General features: G+C 42.1%; 1 protein-coding gene across 2 annotated transcripts in view; it reads left to right on the top strand.

The window, feature by feature from the left end:
• The first annotated feature begins 2,010 nt into the window (after window positions 1-2,010).
• The window catches only part of Heatr3 (HEAT repeat containing 3), a 39,724-nt gene continuing 20,893 nt past the window's right edge, over window positions 2,011-20,841 (top strand). The window contains exons 1-7 of one of the 2 annotated variants that reach the window (XM_041650658.1): window positions 2,011-2,297; window positions 2,408-2,580; window positions 4,604-4,691; window positions 6,441-6,553; window positions 8,747-8,856; window positions 14,302-14,442; window positions 19,200-19,477. In XM_041650658.1, coding sequence (XP_041506592.1) covers window positions 2,160-2,297; window positions 2,408-2,580; window positions 4,604-4,691; window positions 6,441-6,553; window positions 8,747-8,856; window positions 14,302-14,442; window positions 19,200-19,477 — 1,041 coding nt within the window. In that variant the 5' untranslated portion in view covers window positions 2,011-2,159. Of the gene's footprint in view, window positions 2,298-2,407; window positions 2,581-4,603; window positions 4,692-6,440; window positions 6,554-8,746; window positions 8,857-14,301; window positions 14,443-19,199; window positions 19,478-20,841 lie in introns of those variants that run through there. The other variant, XM_041650659.1, reaches the window with a different exon arrangement.

The raw sequence follows: 20,841 nt of genomic DNA, 5'->3' as shown, positions 1-20,841 counted from the left end.
CAATCCTTCAGTGTCCTAAGTTTTTGATTTAGGATGATTACAGGGATGTTGTCCCCCACCCACCCACCCAGTGCAAAGCAAGCAGCCATAATTATTTTCAATTCTTTAGGTATTTATGTTTTGCCTGCGTGTATACAACATGTCTATCTGGTGCCCACAGAGTCCAAAAGAGGATATCAGACTTCCTGGGACTGCAGTTGCATATGGTTATGAGCCACCATGTAGGTGGTGGGGATCAAAACTGTCCTCTCCAAGAGTGCTGAACCATCTCTCCAGCCTCAGGATAATACGGTTCCCACAATTTTTATGAGGCATGGTCCCATTATGTAGCTTTGGCTATCCTGGAACTCACTCTGTAGACCAGGCTGGCCTTGAATTCAGAGATCCACCCACCTCTGCCTCCCAAGTGCTAAGATTAAAGGATGTGCCACTACTTCCTTTAGACAGGATTTTTTTCTTTTTCAAGATAGGGTTTCTGTACTGTAGCTTTGAAGCCTGTCCTGGAACTAGCTCTTGTAGATCAGGTTGGCCTCAAACTCACAGACATCCACCTGCCTCTGCCTCCCAAGTTTTGGATTTAAAGGCATGCACCACCACTGCCTGGTTTAGTTTTTTATTTTAGCCTGGAGGCAGTTAGTGTTGGGAGGACTGATGTGTGGGAATGGGATCGTGTCCTTACTAGATGTAACTGTCCATCTCGGAAGACAGCAGTTGTGCCACTACATATAGAAGCAGAAGGTGACTTTTTTTGTGTTTTTGGGACAGGGTTTCTCTGTGTAGCTTTGGAACCTGTGCTGGAACTCATTCTGTAAACCAGGCTGGCCTCGAACTCACAGACATCCACCTGCCTCTACTTCCTGAGTGCTGGGATTCAAGGTGTGCGCCATCACCGCCTAGTTTAGGTGACAATTCTTAATTGTGCTATGAAGCAAAAGAACAGGTGAGTCTCAAGATAGATCTCTGACTGAAGTCAGAAGAGGTACCCATAAAGAAATGCCTCTTAACTAGACATGGGGGCTCACTTTAAATCCCTGAACTCAGGAGGTAGAGGCAGATGGATCTCTCTGAGTTTGAGTGAGTTCCAGGACAGCCAGGGCAACACAGAGAAACCCTGTCTCAAACCAAAATAAATAAATAAATAAAATAAATAAAAAAAAATATATATATATATATATATTCTCTTGTGTCCACTGATTCAGGAGGTTGGGGGAAAAGAGGCTTATGTAAAACCCTGGGCCCTAATGAACATTATTGTTTTTAATTTTTTAAATGATTTATTTAACTTTATTTTATGTGCATTGGTGTGAAGGTGTCAGATCTTATGAAACTGCATTTTCAGACAGTTGTGAGCTGTCATGTGGGTGCTTGGAATTTAATCCAGGTCCTCTGGAAGAGCAATCAGTGCTCTTAACTGCTGAGCCACATCTCCAGCCCCTAAAGAACATTATTAAAGGGACCAGGACACAGGAGTGAAGTGAGATGAGGCAGCCTAGCCTAAATTTTTGAAAACTATCCCGAGGAAGAGAAGCCATTGAGAAGTTTTGAGGACAATGAATATAATAACCATGGAAGAATATTTTGAAAAGTTCATAGGGTGGACATGGAGAGGCATGATCAGGACAAGCGAAGACTACTTTGGTCCTGTGTCCAGGTGAGAGATCAAGGAATTAAGATATATATTTTTGGTAGCTCCATGGGTTCTTTGCACCTTAAGGTTGAGAGGCTTCCCTGATGTGATTCTATCTTAAACATGGCATAGTAAGGAATGTTATCCTTTTTGGTAGACAGTCCCGTCTTTGTGACTAGGTTACACTGAGATAGAACGGGTCTTTGGAACAGTTGGATTAGAAGCCTTGAATTTCTCGGGTGGAGTGGGTGTGTTAACATTCCCAGGAAAAGCCAGTGCTCCACCCCCTGTCAGGAGTGGCCCCGCCCACACCGCTTTACACGCATGCGCACTCCCTGTGCCCGCCCTCTCCTCGCTCCCGACGCGCCGTGCGCAGGCGCGTAGCTTTTCCATGTGTACTCAGGCCGTCAGCCCGGTCCAGCTTAGGAAGGACGCCAGGTAGTGCCGGAGACTGAAGTGTTCGTTGGGCCGGCGGCCCCCATCGTCTGTTGCTGTCTTCCATTCCCGGTCTCTCCCCGCGGCCTCCGTCGCCATGGGTAAGAGTCGGACGAAGCGCTTCAAGAGACCTCAGTTCTCCCCTACTGGTAGCTGTCAGGCCGAGGCGGCGGCCGTGGCGAATGGGACCGAAGACGAGGAGGACGACGGACCAGCGGCGGAGCTTCTGGAAAAGGTGGGTCGATGGCTTGACCGGGCTCGGGGCGGCTTGCGGCAGGGTGTCCGCGGGAGCGGGGCTGCGGCGCGCGTGCTCACTTCCCACCTCTGACGTCTTGGTTCCCGCAGCTCCAGCACCCGAGCGCCGAGGTCCGCGAGTGCGCCTGCGCGGGGCTGGCCCGGCTTGTGCAGCAGCGCCCGGCGCTGCCAGACTTGGCGCGCCGCGATGCTGTCCGCCGGCTCGGGCCTCTGCTGCTGGACCCCAGTCTGGCGGTCAGGGAGACGGCGGCTGGAGCTCTGAGGTGAGTTGGAGAGGGTCCGAGGCGGTGTCCCTGCGAGCAAACAAACCCATCACACCCTCTCCCGCTGCGTTCTCTACTAATGCGGAGAGAAAAACCTCCCTGCGATCTCAGGTTTGCAGCGGATAGAGGTAGGAGTTCGGGTTCCGAAGGACCCCGGGAGCCACAGGTCACGCACCTTGTTTGTATACACCTGGCTACTTCACCTGTCCTCAAACCTGATGCCTTTTTCCCTTCCAAAGCGCGCTATAAAGTCCCTGACTGGATGGCTCTAAGTATACCGATATTTCAGCATGCAGGATGTTAGCAGGACAGCCAAGATCCTTGTCTTTGCAGGAGCTCCATTGAGAGGGTGTCTGGAAACTAGCAAAAAGTAAACTGGTATTAATGAGAATTGCTGTAAACGACAGGCTAGGGGAGTTGCACTGGGGTGTCCTCTAGATGGCATTTATAAACGGAGACCAGAGGACCGGAGAACCGGACATGGGAAAATAGGGTGGAGAGCATTCGGTATAGGAGGAAGAGCCATGCCAGAGACGTGAGGCCGAGGGCGGATAGACGCTACACAGAAGTTAATGTGACTGAGGGGAGGAGGTGGCGATTATAGTTGCTGCGGCTCCTGAGTTGAAGGATTTCTTCTAAACCCGAGTGATGAAGCCTACCTTTTGAAAAAGCCACTCCGATGGCTATGCAGAGAGTGAACTGTAGAGGGGGCTGGACCTTAACTTTTGGACTCTGACAGATTTGGCTGTGTGTATTGTTTCAGTTAGGCAAGCAGCGATGGAGTGCCTGTGTGCCAGTCATTGGACTAGGCTTGGGGAATGGTGTAGTGGGGAGTACAGGTGTAATTTCTGGCCTTAGTAAATCTTAGGTCTGTTGAGGAAGGTTTCTGATAATAATCTCTTGTTTATTGCCTGGTGTAGTTGTGCCTGCCTTTAACCCCACCACTTGAGAGACAGATGGCTGGCCAGTCACCTGAGTTCAAGGCCAGTCTGGTCTACTGTGCTAGTTCTAGGACAGCCAAGGCTACACAGGGAAACCCTGTCCCTGGAGAAAAATCTGTTGATTATTATTAACCAAATAATGCATATATGTATCAATACAACCAGTAGCAATTACAGAGAATTCTGTTAGTTGGGGTATGGTGGGTTGATGTAAGAATGGCTCTCACAGGCTCATATGTTTAAATGCTTAGTCACCAGGGAGTGGCATTATTTGAAAAGGATTAAGAGGTATGGCCAGCCCAGGAATGGTGGTGCTTTCCATTAATCTCAGAACTCTGTAGGTAGAGGCAGGTGGAGTTCTGTGAGTTTAAGGTCAGCCTGATCTACAGAGCAAGTTCTAGTGCAGCCAAGGCTAGACAGAATCCCTGTCTTGAAAAACCAGAAAAGGGGGGGGGGGCTTGTTGGAGTGGGTGTGGGATTATAGATGAGGTGTGTCACTGTCTGTAGGCTTCAAGGTTTCAAAAGCTCACACCAGGCCAGCGTCTCTGTCCATGAATCAGAATGTAGCTCTCAGCTACTGCTCCAGCGCCATGCATCCCACCGTGCTCCAGCCATGATGATAATGGACTAAGCCTCTGAAACTGTAAACCAGCTCCAGTTGAATGCTTTCCTTTAAAAAGTTGCCTTGACAGTGACTAAGACAACGAAGTTATGTGTTGTGATAAAGAGCAGACAGTTGAAAATCTGTAGGCTTGTTTTCCAGCTTATGACAAATACATTTTTTCCTCAGAAACTTTGGCTGTGGCCGGGCGGTGGTGGCGCACGCCTTTAATCCCAGCACTCGGGAGGCAGAGGCAGGCGGATCTGTGTGAGTTCGAGACCAGCCTGGTCTACAAGAGCTAGTTCCAGGACAGGTTCCAAAACCACAGAGAAACCCTGTCTCGAAAAACCAAAAAAAAAAAAAAAAAAAAAAAAAAAAAAAGAAACTTTGGCTGTGATTAAACATACAGTACATTTGGGAGCTTAGTTGTATTTTGTCATGTATGACTTGAAAGTAAAACGTGTTTAAATTTCTTATGTAGGAATCTCAGTGCTTGTGGAGGTTTTGAAGTCTGTGATGACATGGTGGCTAAGGACATCATGACACCTCTGGTGGCACTGCTGAAAGAGGTATGTGGTGTTTAACGAGGCCCGAGGGATGGCTTCTAAGGGGAGCTCTTAGGAGACACGGCAGGTGGATTTTTCCCCCAGTACTTTTGTGTCATGAGTCCTGAGTTCCCTTTAAACTTCGTGGCAGTTTCATTCCTTTTCCTGGAAACTGACAGTACACAGGCTTTACTAATACCAATCTTTATTATTGTGTCCTTTATGATGATTAGAAGAGCCGTTTCTAAAGCTATGCAGACTTTCCCCGTTAGAATTCAAGCTCCATATTTCTTTATCGCTCACTTATGTATGTATATAATTTAATCTTCACAGCAGTCCAATGAGACAGTCTTTTTTTCCTTTTCTTTTCCTGTGCTGGAGCTGGAACTCAAATCTTTGTGCCACCTAAAGTCAGGTGCTTTTCCATTCAACTGTATCCCAAGTCCAAGGCAGGTATTATTATACCTGGTTATATGATGATACACCCAAGAAACAGACATATGAACTTATAAAGATTATATTGCACCCTCATGCTTAATATTACATCATTCATATATATGATTTACCTCATTGGTTAAGGACAGTGGGCTCTTATAGGTCTTAGTCTGTCATGCCTTTCTTCCGCTTATCTATGTATAGCCAGTTTTCACTTGATACTGCATAAAAGACCCAGTTTGGATGTGCAACATCAGTCCTTTCCCTTTAGAATAGTGATTCTGTATTGGAGGTGATTTTGCCCTATGGGGACATTTGGCACTATGCTGCTGGCATCCAGTGGGCAGAGGTCAGGGATGCTATAGAACCTTCTTCCATGTAGATGGTAGCCTCCCCATAAGAAGTTCAAGACTCAGAAGACCTGCTTTGGAGAGTGCCATGTACTGTACTCAAGGCACTTCTGCACAGAGCTTAAGGGCACCAGCTTTGAGGCCTAGAGAGTCTGCAGCTGAAGCCCAACTGCGCCATATGCTCAGCTGCATCTTCATCAGCTTCTGTGTATCTTATTTCCTTACTTATGTTGAGATAAAGGTTAATAGTTGTTTTTTTTTTTTTTTTTTTTTTTTTTGGTTTTTCAAGACAGGGTTTCTCTGTGGCTTTGGAGCCTGTCCTGGAACTAGCTCTTGTAGACCAGGCTGGTCTCACAGAGATCCGCCTGCCTCTGCCTCCCGAGTGCTGGGATTAAAGGCGTGCGCCACCATCGCCCAGCTAATAGTTTGTTGTGAGGATTAATTACTTAATATATGTAAGATGCTCAGAATAGTATTTATTTTATTTTGTTTATTTTTGTGTACATGTCTGTGTGAGTGAATGTCATGTGTCTGCAGGTGCCTTCAGAGGCTAGAAGAGGGTGTCAGATCCCTTGGAGTTAGAGTAACAAATAGTTGTGTATCAACTGATATGGATACTGGGAACTGAACCCAGGTCTTCTGAAAGGGCAGTACACGCCCTTCCTCTGGACAAACACAATACTCCTTTTGTTTGTTTGGGTTTCTCTGTGTAGCCCTGGCTGTCCTGGAATTCACTCTGTAGACCAGACTGGCCTTGAACTCAGATCCACCTGCCTCTGCTTCCACTGCCAGCCCAGTAGATCACTCTTAACTGAACTCTCTCTCCACCTGCAAGGGATGCATCATTTTGGGAAATGTGCATATGACCATATGTTTGTTAACCACTGTAATTTATGGTGCTTTTGCTTTTGTAATTCTTTGCTAATGTTAGCTTTTTTGCTTAGTTAATCTTTTGAACCAAGGTGCTAATCGTGCTGTTTGGTTGCAGTGTAGTGCTGGACTGGATTCAAATGAGATGTCTCCACAGGAGAAAACTGATACGAACAGAAATTCCATTGAGAGCATAGCCAACGAGGCTGTGAATGTGCTGTGGAATATATGGTAAGGAGCCTTCCAAGAACAGCTTCTTACTGCACCACTGCTCAGCCTGCTGCTCTTTCTGTTAAGCTGTAGGCACCTCCTGTAACTGTGATGCTGATACTTTGTAGGTGATAATGCCTGGTGATTTGAGACTCATCCTCTTCATCAGCCCAGGGCAGACTGTGTTGATATCTGGAATAAAAAAAGGCCCACAGACATTGCCTGATGCTTTTGAATAGGAAGTAGATTCCCAAGAGAAGCTCTGGGATTGAGTAGGAAACAAGGCCATTGTTTTTCCATGTTGCTGGTTAGGATGGAGTGGACCTCAGCTGGGAATGACAGTAGCTAGAAAGAAAGCCTGGAAGCACTTTTCTGATTTTATATCTGTGATTATCACAGAATGATAGTCCTTATTTTCACCTAAAAGTAGTGTTTCTTAGAATATAAGATCGAGTTAGACCTTGAAAAGCTCCCAATATACCAGTCTGAGTCTGTCTGTAATTTTGTCTTAAACTAGTAGATTTATTCCATCCCACCAGAAATGGGCAAAAGATTTGAGAAAATGACTCCCCCCCTTTTTTTTTTAGTTTTTCCTTTTTTGTTTTTTTGCTTTCTTTTCTCTCCCTCCCTTCTTTCACCGCCCCCCCACCCCAGGGTCTCACTATGTAATGTCTGGTTTTGAACTCATGATCCCCTTACCTTGGTCTTCTGCTTGGGATTACAGACTGGCTAAAAGAAATGGTACATGAGCAACTGATGGGTGTTTTTCTGTGTACCGACAATCTTTTACTTTATGTCATATAATTTGGTTGTTTGAAACTCTGAATTTCATGGCTGCTAAGCACTAAACACATGGTCTACCACTGTAATTTTTTCCCCAACCTGGATTTTTTTAAAAAAATACTTATTATTTTTAGTTATGTATATGTGTGCAGGTATGTGCATATGAGTGCTGCTACCCTCCCAGGCCAGAAATCTGGAGTTAGAGATGGTTATCAGCCTCTAATTGATAGTGCTGGGAATTGAACTCAGGTCTCTACAAAAATAGCACTCTTAACCACTGTGTCGTCTTTCTAGCTCTTTTTATCTTTATTTTTTGAGACAGGTGTGGTCCAGGTTAGCCTGACACTTGCTATATAGCTAAGGATGACCTTGAATTCCTGACCCATTTTTCCTATTTCCCATGTCCTGGACTTATAGGTGTGAGCCACCACATGAGGCTTGAACTGGGAGTTTAAATAATATTTTCTTTGAAAAGAGCCTAATATATCTATAATCCAAAGTAAATGTTTTTTCTTAACTGCCTGTGAGTTCCATCTTCACCATGTAGTTATCCACTACAGTTACATAGTTCCTAGACTTTTGTTTCCCAGTTTCCATTTCTTTATTGATACATGCTCTGCCTTCTTGACTGTAGCTTAGTACTGGAGCCACTAGATAGCTAGCAGAAAATATGTTTACTTGGATAGCATGTATAATAATGTAGTCACCTAAAAAAAAAATAATATAGTCACCTGTTCGCTCTGTTAGTCTGTTATGTATATGTTTACATTGAGATTATTTTCTAGAAACGAGTAAAACTATTCATTCCTTTTACCCTGGTTTTAGTGTGTATATATATAAGTGGTATTGATAGCTTTTTTATTTAAAACGAGTTCTATAATTTCAAAACTACTTATTAGAAGAATTTCTCTGAAGATTGAAAACTCTGCTTGATGAAATTATAATTTCAGTCTAGGAGTGAGTAAATATGCTTTTTCAGTTAAAAATGTTGTTTTTTATGTGATAGACCCCTTTTCCTTACTTGGACTCATTATTAAGTGATCGTGGAAAAACAACAGTCTGCACAAGGAGTTGAGGCCCTGGGCCAGGTGCCAGCACACCAGCATGCAGGATTTCAGATGTACTGCCTCTCCTGTGCTTCTTGGGTTTTCTTAAGTTTGCAAAATCGGAAGTTGGATGAGATGATTGCTGAGGCTCTTCCAGCTCTAAGCTTCTCTAAAGAGATCGGCTGAAAGATCCCACTGTGATGGAGATGAAACACTGGTGTTGCCATGCACTATGACTAAGAATGGCCGTTTCTTTATAAACGTGGGGGTGTTTGACTCCGATTATTGATTTTATAAAGCATAATTATTTTTTCCTCGTTGTCTGTGGTTGATTTCTTAATGTTAAAATATAAACGGTAAAACTTGTTTTTCCCCTTCAATTTAGTGAATGCAGTAGTAGAGCAGTGTCTATATTCAACAAAGAAGGGTGTTTGGAGATTGTGTTAAAGTTCTTGCGTAGGTTCCCCACCAGTGTTGACCTGGCTGTTTCCGTAGGTAAGTGAAGAAAGCGCTCATTTGTTCGTGTGTTGTCTTGTTCAGGACAGCCTGTCTGCTATACAGCAGTGATTGCTATCTTTCTGTTACTTACATAAATGTATTGTGGAGTTCTGTTTATATGGAACTTCTTTTTTTTTTTAAGATTTATTTATTATATATACAATATTATGCCTGCCTGTATCCCTGTGGGACAGAAGAGGGCACCAGATCCCATTACAGATGGTTGTGAGCCACCATGTGGTTGCTGGGAATTGAACTCAGGACCTCTGAAAGAGCAACCAATGCTCTTATCCTCTGAGCCATCTCGCCAGCGCCTGTATGGAACTTCTTTAAATCTGTGACTAATACTTACACCTAATAATTCTGCAGGGCTTTTTGGTATTTTGATTTGTTTTCTTTTTGAGACAGGGCCTTACTATGTACCTCTGACTAGTCTGGAACTTGCAGTATAGATCAGGCTAACCTCTGATGCTCAGAGATCTGACTCCCGGGTCTGGATTCAGAGGTGTATGCCACCATGCCTGGTCAGTTCTGAATTGTTTTGTTTTGAAAGGGAGGAAGGCAGTTAGTTATGTGGGTATGTGTAATATGTTACATCTTAGAAACCTTTATTCTAAGCCCCCACCAGGTGGTGGCGCATGCCTTTAATCTCAACACTCAGGAGGCACAGGCACTCTGAGTTCAAGGCCAGCCTGGTCTACAGAGTGAATTACAGAACAACCAGGATTACACAAAGAAATCACGTCTCGAAAACAAACAACCCCAACAACAACAAAAAAGTGATTGACCTTTCAGTGAGGGCAATGTCCCTTTCATGGGAGCTGAGGATATGGAGTCCAGCACTTGTCTTTAGCTTCCTACCTTCTTTGTGGTGGTCTAGAGAGCCATTGAGAACCCTCCGTTCTGCAGGAGTAAACAGCAGAGAGTAGGCAGCTGGGCAGAATGCTGGGTGCAGGCAGAGAAACACCTGAAAGGGCTTCTTCTCTATCCAGCTCCCTTTATTAATTCTGCATATTTCCAGAAAGGGAAGAAGAAAATTCCTTCTAGCAAAGCATCTCCTAGGTTTAGTAGGTACTTTTTTTTCTTATTAAAATTTACTTTATGTGTGTGTGCATGTGCTGTGTGTGTTGTGGTGCCTAGGAAGTCAGAACAAGGCATCAGATTCCTAGGAGCTGGAGCAACAGGCAGTTGTGAGCTGTCAGATGTGGGTGCTGGGAACTGGACCTCTGTCAGAGGTTCTCTGTAAGAACAGCAGGTGCTCTTGACAGCTCAGCAACTATTCTTTTTTAGCCCTGATTGGCCTGCAACTTGCTCTGTAGATCAGGCCAGCCTTAAATTCACCTGCTTCTTCAGTGCTGAGATTAAAGCTGTGTACTACCATGCCCAGCTCTCAGAAGATAGTTTTAGGAGACCAAAAAAGGGAAACAAAAATAAAATAGTAGAATAAGCACTACTGGAAAAATTTAAAAGATTGGTTTGTCAAATGAAATCTGTAGGGGTAGTGTTTTAAGTGGGAATGTTAGAAACTGCTCACTATTTTAGAAATTAGCAAGGGTCTTTATCTTAAACCAATTTTTATTGGGGTGAGGCTGGAGAGATGGTTTAAGGGTTAAGAGTGTGTACTGCACTGCAGAACCTAAGTTTAGTTCCCAGTACCCACATCCTGCTGCTCACAACTGTCTTTAATTCCAGCTCTAGGGGAATAGGTGCCATTTTATGGGCCTCTGCAGGCACCTGCACTCATATGCACATACCCACAGACAGATATACACACATAATTTAAAAAAATCTAAGATAAAAATTTTGGTGGTATACACCTTTAATCCTAACTCTTGGGAGGCAGAAACAGGTGGATCTCTGTGAATTGGAGGCCAGCATGATCTACAGAGTGTTCCAGGACAACCAGGGCTACCAATGAAACCCTGTCTTGAAAAACTAGGGGGGGGGGACTTTTAAAAAGAAATAAACAAAACAAAAACACCCAAACAAACTGGGCTAGCAAAATGGCTTAGTGGGCAAAGGACTTGCTATGCAGTCCTGACAACTTGAGTTTTGTCCCAGGAGCCCCACAAGGGAGAAAGAGAGCCAGCTCCAGTAAGCAGTAAGTTGTCTTCTCACCTCCAGCATGCTCTGTGGCATATAGTCTGTGCTTACACACACACACACACAAAAAAAAACAAATAAATGAATGCAATTTTTAAAATAAAAAATATTTTTGTGCCTTTATTAAAGGTTTTGGATTTTTTTCTAGTTGTTTTATTACTATTGTGGGTGATAGCACAGACATGCATGTGCCGTGGAGTGTGTGGGAGATCAGAAGACTGCTCTATCAAGAATCTAACACCCTCACACCAATGCATATAAAATAAAATTAAATAAATTTTTTAAGAAAGGAAAATGAATCACTTTTCTCCTTCACTATAGGCTCTAGAGATAGAGCTCAGGTTGTTAGACTTTTTAAGGAAGCACTCCTGGGCCCCAGTTCTTCTTCTTCTTCTTTTTTTTTTTTTTGGTTTTTCGAGACAGGGTTTCTCTGCGGCTTTGGAGCCTGTCCTGGAACTAGCTCTGTAGACCAGGCTGGTCTCGAACTCACAGAGATCCACCTGCCTCTGCCTCCCAAGTGCTGGGATTAAAGGCGTGTGCCACCAGCGCCCGGCCCCAGTTCTTGATCTAATGTACTTTTCACAGTGAATCATCTTAAGTCATTTTGAAATGTATAATAGTGTTTTTTTTCTGCATTTCGCTGGATTGGTGATTTTATAAACACATTTTGCAAGTAAAGCAACACTTACATATAATACAGTAAATTTATATGATTTTGTCCTGTCCAGAATAAGTTTTTTTCTGTTCTTGCTTATTTTTTAAAACAATCTTTTCTCATTTCACATATCAATCCAAGTTCCCACTTCCTCTCCTCCTCCTGCTCCCCTAACCTTCCAGCCCCCCCATCTATTTCTCAGAGAGGGTAAGCCCCATGGGGAGTCAACAAAGTCTGGCACATCACTTTGAGGCAGCAGCTCCCCCTAGGATAATTTTTTGAAATTATGTTTATGATAGCATTCATAGCTTATTGATATGGGATTTCCCTCTGAATGCTGGGATATGATTTATTACTATTGGTTAATAAAGAAACTGCTTTGAGCCTATAGGAGGGCACAGTATAGCCATGCAGATGCCGAAGGAGAAAGACACCTAGAAACCTTACCGGTAAACCACGAGCTTCGTGGTAAAATACAAAATAATAGGAATAGGTTAATTTAAGTTATAAGAGCTAGCTAGCAATACATCTAAGTAATAGGCCAAGCAGTGTTTGGTTAACACAGTTTCTGTGTGATTATTTTGAGTCTGAGCGGCTGGGAAACGAGCAAGTAGCCTCCGCCTACAGCTTATCTTTCTTTTGTGTTTAGATGTTGAGGTGGTTGCTTTGCTGTAGTGTACTGGGGATCCAGCCTAGAATCTTGCTTGTGCTAGGCAAGCACTCTGTAATCAAGCTATTATCCCCGCTCTTTATCTTGTCTTTTGCTAGTGTGACTAGCACTAGTCTCTTAATAACTCAATACATTTAGATGTAAGTATGTGCACACATATCTCTGCACATAGATGCATTTTGGGATCCAAATTAGATCCCAGCAGTGTAGCACGAATTCTAGTTGGTCTTAATAAAAATTCAGAGTCAGATGTAAGGGATGTTAATGCTGAAGATCAGAGAAGTAGAGAGGCCAGCCACTAGAGAGTTCTTTTACCTCTACCAATGCTCAGACCGAAGGGGCAAGCCTGTCCTCAGACTGTCTCCTCAGACTTCATCATCTGACACAGGGTTGATCCCAAGACTACAACTGTCTCCACCAAACCTCAGACAGCACTGAGTTCCTGTCTCCTTCTGTCTTAAATTTCTCTCTCCACCCAACCATATCACTTCTGTCTCCACCTCTTTAGTACTGGGATTAAAGGTATAAGGTTCCGAAGTGCTGGGATCACCTTTGTGTGAGCTCTGTTTCTCTTTTAGACTGGATCAATTTTGTGTAGTCCAGTGTGGCCTTGAACTAACAGATCCCTCTGCCTCTTGAGTGCTGGGATTAGAGGTGTGTGCCACCACGCTCTGACCTCTAGTTACTTAGCTCTGTACTCTGATCTTCAGGCAAGGTTTATTTGTTAAAACACAAAGTAAAACACAACAGTACCTTGTATTTTTCTTTTTTTTTTTATTTATTTATTTATTTATTTATTTATTTATTATGTATACAATGTTCTGTCTGTGTGTACGTCTGCAGGCCAGAAGAGGGCACCAGACCTCATTACAGATGGTTGTGAGACACCATGTGGTTGCTGGGAATTGAACTCAGGACCTTTGGAAGAGCAGGCAATGCTCTTAACCACTGAGCCATCTCTCCAGCCCCCTTGTATTTTTCTTTTAGTTTTATTTAGTTTGTGTATGAGTGTATGTGGATCATGTACATTCCTGGTGCCCTTGGAGATCAGAAGAAAGAGTTGGATCCCCTGAAACTGGAGTTACAAATGGTTGTGAGCTTTCATATGGGTGCAGAGAACCAAACCCAGGTCCTTTGCAAGAGCAGTAAGTGCTTTTAACTGCTTAGCTATCTCTCCAGTCCTAGTATCATATTTTTAGATTCATTTGGATAGATACAGTCTAATTTGAAATTTCTAGATCTTGATTTTTATGGAATAAGTATCTCAAAGGAAACAAATTTGGATTTATAATTTGTATTTATTTTCCTTTTGTACCTCAGAGGTCTCTTTTGTCAAAACCTTTCATGTGATCTCAGTTGTTTTTATGCTTTCAATTAATTTCTAGCATGAATGTTGTAACCCATTACCTTGGTTTTGTTTTGTATTGCTTTGATTTGGTTTTGGTTATTTTAGACAGGGTCTATCTATATAGCCCTGCCTGTCCTGAAACTATGTAGACCAGATTACTCGAACTAAGTAATATCCTTCTGAATGCTGGGATTAAAGAGTAATGGTATTAAAGTCAAACACCACCACACTCAGCTACTTTTTTTCGTAAATAGCCCTAATGAATAGTGGTTTTTAATAATCAAAATGCCTAATACCTCAGGTTTGTTCTTGTTAAACATGTGGTGCATGAACTAGAACTTCCTACTACTGGCCTATGATAAGTGTATAAACTGAGGATAAATCAGAGATATTTATAATAATTCAGCATTACCACAACATTTAGGAACCTTTAAGTTATACTCTATGAGAGTCTAGTTCTATAAAGAATTAAAAATTCTTTAAAGAAGAAGACAAGTTAAGATCTCTCGCCCTGATGGTTGTGAAGCCTCTTTTGTGTGTACCTTCCTTGAAGTAAAAATTCTATACATCTAAAGAAGCAGATGTGTCTAGAAATTGTAAAAATGCACATTTTTGTATGTTGTACTGGTGTAAATTACCCTAAAATTGTTGGATTTTGTCTCACAGCATATTGCTTACAGACAGTAACTGAAGAGAACCCAGAGCTCCTGAAGTCTTTTGATGGCACAGCTCTGCGTGTGCTAGAGTCTGCTTTGCTTTGTCCTGTCACCTCGATGGAGTACATTCTGCTAAAGACTCTGGTGGCAGGTAAGGTTTAGCCAAGTTATCTAGTAACTTTCAGTGAGTAAAAGTGGGGGCCTTCATTTCAGCACTCTAGCTTGCGCTCTGCCCTGTCTGAAAGTCTTACTATCAGAGCAGAGACCTTAACTGACATGGTTTTCCATAGTGTGAAGCCTTCCAGAATAGATGTTTCTATTTTTTAAAAATTTTTTTTATCTTTTTCTTTTCAGGTTTTTGTTTTGTTTTATAAAGACAGGATTTCTCTGTAGCTATGACTATTCTAGAACTTGATCTGAGACCAGGCTGGCCTCAAACTTAGAGGTCTGCTTGCTTCTGCCTCCAGAGTACTAATATTAAAGGTGTGCACAACCACTGCCCTGCTTATCTTTTCTTTTTATGTGCATGTATGTGTGGTTGTGTGTGCTTATGTGCCCCATATGGTATAATATAAAGCATGTTGTCGTACAGCTGAATTTCCAGATTTCTTCATCCTGCAATATGAGACTTGATCCACCAAATGATAACTTTTCCTAAATGTGCTCCCCCTCGCTATCTCTGGTTACCCCCATTCTGCTGTGGATATGACTATTGTAAAAATTAGCCTTACAATAACAAATAGAATAATTTATATTCGTCCCTTTATGGGGAGACAGGGCTTAAGCTCCAAGGTTGTCTACATAGTGAAATGCATCAATATTATTTCTTTTTAATTTTTGAGAACGGTCTGATGTAGCCCAGGTTGACCTCAAACTTACTGTATAGTCTGATGACCGCAAACTTCCTACACCTTATGGTTGTATACCACCACACCCAATTTATACAGTGCTGAGGATCAAACCCAGGGCTTTGTGCATGCTAAGCAAGCATTCTACTGACCAAGCTATAGTCCCAGCTCATTTACTTCTTTTTCAAGTGTGTGTGTGTCACTCTTGGGTGTTTTTTGTGTGTGGTTTTTCAAGACAGAGTTTCTCTATGTAACAGTCCTGGTTGTCCTGAAATTTACTTTGTAGACCAGTCTAACCTCAAACTCAGCGATCCTCCTGCCTCTGCCTCCCAAGTGCCAGCATTAAAGGCATGTGCCACCACTGCCTGGCAGTTTGGGGATTTTGAGGCAGGGTTTCTTTATAGCCTTCCCTGTACTGGAAGCCACTCTCTGTTTGTTCTCAGATGGGTTTTGTGAGCGGTGTTCACCACTTAGCTATGTTAATCATGCCACAGTGACCATGACTAGTTTTGTCTAGACTCTGCTTTCAGTATTTTAAGTTATGCCTAGCTGGTATTTTTAGACATAGAGGCTCATATGGCTACAACTTGCATTGTAATAGTAAGCTGAAATTGACCTGGAACTTGTGATCCTCTTGACTCCACCTCCCAAATGCTAGAATTACTGGTGTACAGCAGTAGCCCTGGTTTTGCAGTCCTACAGGTTGAACCCAGGGCTTTGTGCATGCTATGCAAGCAGTCTACCGACTAAGCTACATCCCCATACCCTGCCATTCACTTTTAAAAAAATTGTTCTGAGCTGGGCGGTGGTGGCGCACGCCTTTAATCCCAGCACTCAGGAGGCAGAGGCAGGCGGATCTCTGTGAGTTCGAGACCAGCCTGGTCTACAGAGCTAGTTCCAGGACAGGCTCCAAAGCCACAGAGAAACCCTGTCTTGAAAAACCAAAAAAAAAAAAAAAATATTCTGATCTTCCTGGAAGCAATATACTATTTTGGTAGGAAAAAGTCAAGAACTTGTAGTCTGTCTTCTATGTGAGATTTTGGAGGGTTAATAACATCCCAGTATACTTGGGAAATAAACTGCAACGAAAAGTAACTTAGGTGAAGATGGAGAAAACGGGGTACCTCCTGTCATTTGATTAGTATCTCTGGGTATGTGTTGACAGGCCCTGCTCATTTGTTTCCTGGTAGCCCAGACCCAAAATAAACAAACAGAAACTATAATAAGTGCAATACTGTTTGGCCAATAGCTTAAGCGTATTTCTTGCTAGCTTTTATATCTTAAATCACCACATGGTTGTGGTCTACCAGCAAGGTTCCATCTAGCATCTGGCGTCTGTCTCCTTTGGTGGCTACATGGCTTCTCACTCTACCTACTTTCTCCCAATATTCATTTTAGTTTTCCCCACTAGCTCTATTCTGCCTTATTACAAAGCAAAGCAGCTTCTTTATTTATTAATTAATAAAAGCAACACATATACAAAAGGACTTCCCACATCATTTCCCCTTTTCTGTCTAAATAAAAAGGAAGGTTTTAACTTTAGCATAGTAAAATTACTTATAACAGGTATCAAATAAAAATTATAGTTATAATATTTATATATACTTTATCTTTTATCATCACTAAGGAATACTATAACTATAACTTTGTATTCTTCAATACCATCAAAGACCCCAGAAGGATATAATATTACTTAAGTAAATAGGAAGTGCATTATAAGCAACTTCCAAAACTCTAGAATTGACAGATTGGGGCATCCAGTCTTCAGCCTACAGGCCCATAGTATCCAACAGACTTTTCCATGAAGCAGGAAATCCAAAGATCTGTTCTGCCTTGTAATGGCAAAGTCCATCAGTTTCTTTTTTCTGTGTCCTGCTGAATGTTTGACAGACTCTTTCATGAAGCAGCAACCGTGAAGGATGGTCCCACCCTTAGGCAAGTTCGGCACTCATTTTTCTATGGGTCCTGCATGTCGAATTCATACAGCATAACGTCAAGCAATCCAGGCAAGAGCATTCTCCTGTCCAAATGTCCAACAAACTCCATAAGGAGTCTCTTTGATGCCCATTAACCTCTTGAAGTAGATTGGTGCTGCCAGGAGCAGATGTGTCTCATTATTATGAAAAGTCCTAAGTTCTTAAAACATTTTAAATGCCATATTCTGTTAGTCTTTGAAAGATCTGAAGAATATCTATCCATCTGAAATATGTTTGTATGTCTAGAAAATCTAACATGACTACAAGCTTGACTATTGTAGATATGACTATTAACCTATATTTCTTAATTATACATTACATTTTTAAATGATCTACACAAATACAGTATCTTGGGGCTGGAGATACGGCTCAGTGGTTAAGAGCAGTGACTACTCTTCCAGAGGACCCGGGTTCAATTCCCAGCACCCACATGGCAGCTCACAACTGTCTGACGATCCAGTTGCAGGGGATCTGACACCTTCACACCAATGCACATAAAATAAAGTTAAATAAAGCATAAAAATATTTTGCCAGGCGGTGGTGGCGCACGCCTTTAAAAAACAAAAACAAAAACAAATACAGTATCTTAATCAAGAGCATAAATATACATAACAAAATTGACCTTAATTTTGCATCAATAAACCAAGATCCATACCAATGCAAAGTATTCATTTTTATATCATATCTCCCTTTAAATATAAACAAACATTTATAAATAATCATTTAGGGAATTTGGATGTAGTTCTTTCCTAACTGCTTTTTGCACAATAATATACATAATCCAGACTCTGTGTATATTCCATCTTTATGTGGCTTATTTTTCTTTACTCCTTTAATCTCTGACTGACTGCTCTTTCTCTTTCAAGGCTACTTTTTTTTAACCACTTCTTTTTATAACTCTCTATACTCTTTTTTCTTTCTTCTTTTTTAAACCCTGTGACCCATTTAGAGGGTTTTTTTTTCATCTGTAATTATTTTCTGACCAGGATGACTGCTTCTTAAAATGCTAAACAGCATGGCTCAAACTAAGGCTGCTTCACCTTTTGGTTCCACCCGGTCCAACATGGCAGAGGTTCAGTGCCAGCTCTGCGAGCTATGCTCACAGCCCCATTTTCAGGCACACAGTGGGTCTATGTTGCCATTAAGCAAGTTATAGCATGCTGCTCACAATCCCCATTTAAATGCTCTGTAGCCTGAACCCACCCCCCACCCCACCCCGCAAAAAGTCAGAGGAGTTCTTAAAGGAGCCATGCAGTTTTTGCTGCTATCCCTGAATTAGGAAGCATTCTCTTAAAAGAATTGTACCTCTGCTTGCTTCTAGCAAACAGAGCCCACCTGAGAAGATGTTGCTACCAAAAAACTGTGCTTAACTCTGTTCTTTTGTGTCTAGAATTTCTTTTTAAGCTATATCAGGCTTTATGTGGATGTAATAGGCCCATGTTAGCACCATTTTGTTGATAGAGACAGCTCATTTGTTCCTGGCCACCCAGACCTGAAATAATTATATAGAAACTGTATTGATTAAATCACTGTTTTGCCTATTAGCTCAGGTTTCTTATTTGCTACCTGTTATATCTTGAATTAGCCAATTTCTATTATTTTGTATTTTACCATAAGGCTTGTGGTTTACCAGCAAGGTTCCAGTGGTCTCCGGTGGGTAGGCATCTTTCTCCTTCAGTAGTGGCTCTACATAGCATCCCTCTGACTCTGCCTACTTTCTCTGTATTTCTTCCAGCCTGACTATATTCTGCCCCCCTATAGGCCCAAAGGAGCTTCTTTATTAACCAATGATATTCATAGCATATTAAGGGGAATCTCACATTATTTGTGCAAAGGCAGGATAAACAAAGGCAATTGAGTTTTATAAATTACACCAGAGCTTAAAGACTCAGCCCTGTGGAAACCCCCCCACTACTATATTAATATTATGTTGTGTTCCATATACTTTGTTTATTTTTACTATTTAGCATTTCCCTTTATTACACCAAAATCAGTCTGTTTATTAGTGTTAGAACTCATTCTTAATAAGGATTCTACAGGTAATTCTTTTGTCTTCATTATTTATCTTTATTATTTTTGCCCAGGCACAATGTGGAACCTAAAGGACATTATTCCATCCAAGAGTCAGGCAGAAATCATAAATGCCATACTGAAGATCTTGTCTGAAGTTCTGGAAGTAAATGGTGCTGACACAGTTATTCAGATGAAAGAGGCCGAAGCCCAGCGGTTAAAGACTGCTGCAGAGACTGAGGACGTACTAGCAAATGCTAATGGTGATGATTTGGTCGAAGATGATGAAATGGAAGAAATTCCTCATAAAAGAAAACTTAGAAAGAAGACATTTATTTCTGATTTACTTCCAGTAAGTCAGAATGGTGTTCAACATTATTAATAGATGAATTAATATATCTCTTTCCTTCAACAGGTGTCCTTAATATTATAGAAAAATACTATAGCCAATTTTTAGTAAAGGTCATATTTTCCTGTTGATTCTCATAACATTAGAAATGTACCCCTGTAGCTGGGCGGTGGTGGCGCACGCCTTTAATCCTAGCACTCGGAAGGCAGAGGCAGGCGGATCTCTGTGAGTTCGAGGCCAGTCTGGTCTACAGAGTGAGTTCCAGAACAGTCAGAGCTAACCAGAGAAACCCTGTCTCAAAAAACAAACTAAAAGAAAAGCAAAGAAAAGAAAGAAAGAAAGAAATGTACCCTGTAAAAAAAAAAAAACAAAAAAAACAAAAATTTCTTGTCTAAAATGAAACCTTTCTGTGTGGGAGCTTTCAGTTGGGGCAACCTAACCCAAATACCAGCATCCTGTCTTCCTGCCTCTGTCCATTTCAGTTACCCATCGCTTCCCAGGCTGCCTTCACACTGATCTTATCCACTTGGTTTGTCACTTGAGTTCTTATCTTTTATGTTAGTATTATATTTATCAGGGCAATAGAACAAACTTTCATTCCCCCACTGCCATCAGGCTGAGAAGAGGTTGGGAAATGTGGCTTTATGCTAGTGTGGTGTTGCAGAGAGATGCACAGTTGAGTTGTTTCAGCTGAGAAAGTGGAGATGGATCCATGCTTTGGGAGAATGCTTTCCTGCAGGAGGTGAGAATATAGGCAGGCAGGGAAGACCCAGTTGGGAAGGCACATACTTACTGTGCCCCAGACTTCAGTCGTTTCCTGTACTCAGGGAGCCCTCTGTTTAGGAAGGTTGACACGTAAGTCAAGAGGGTAAGTCTGTGGCTGTGAGCCCTACACTAAGAACACTGGTAGAATTGTGACCAAATTCCTGTCATTTCTGTACACTTGGTAAATGTAATTAATCCCAGATGGGAAAGCAAAGAAGAAAGCTGTTGGAAATGACGTAGGGCCAGCTGAGCTGTATGAAATGGTGAAGTAAGCGATAGAACTGTGAAGACATGGTAATATTTAGAAAATTTACTCAGCTGGCAGGAAAGGCAGGAAGGCTGCTAAAGAAAGTTGACAAGCCTCAGCTAGGAGAGTACAATTCACATCCTCTCATGGGACAGTGCCAATGGTGGCTTGTCTTGATTTACATGAAATGAATTGAAATTCATTGTCTTGAATCAATATCTTGCAGTTCTGATTAGAATTTTGTTGTTGTTTTGTTTTTTGGACAGGATTTCTCTGTAACAGTCCTTGCTGTCCTGGAACTCGCTTTGTAGACCAGGCTGGCCTCAAACTTACAGAGATCTGCCTGCTTCTGCCA

Source organism: Microtus oregoni, unplaced genomic scaffold (assembly GCF_018167655.1).
Source record: "Microtus oregoni isolate MIOR12 unplaced genomic scaffold, Mior012 000004F_ref0000308, whole genome shotgun sequence".
Taxonomy (NCBI): domain Eukaryota; kingdom Metazoa; phylum Chordata; class Mammalia; order Rodentia; family Cricetidae; genus Microtus; species Microtus oregoni.
This window is presented reverse-complemented; position numbering and strand designations above follow the sequence as displayed.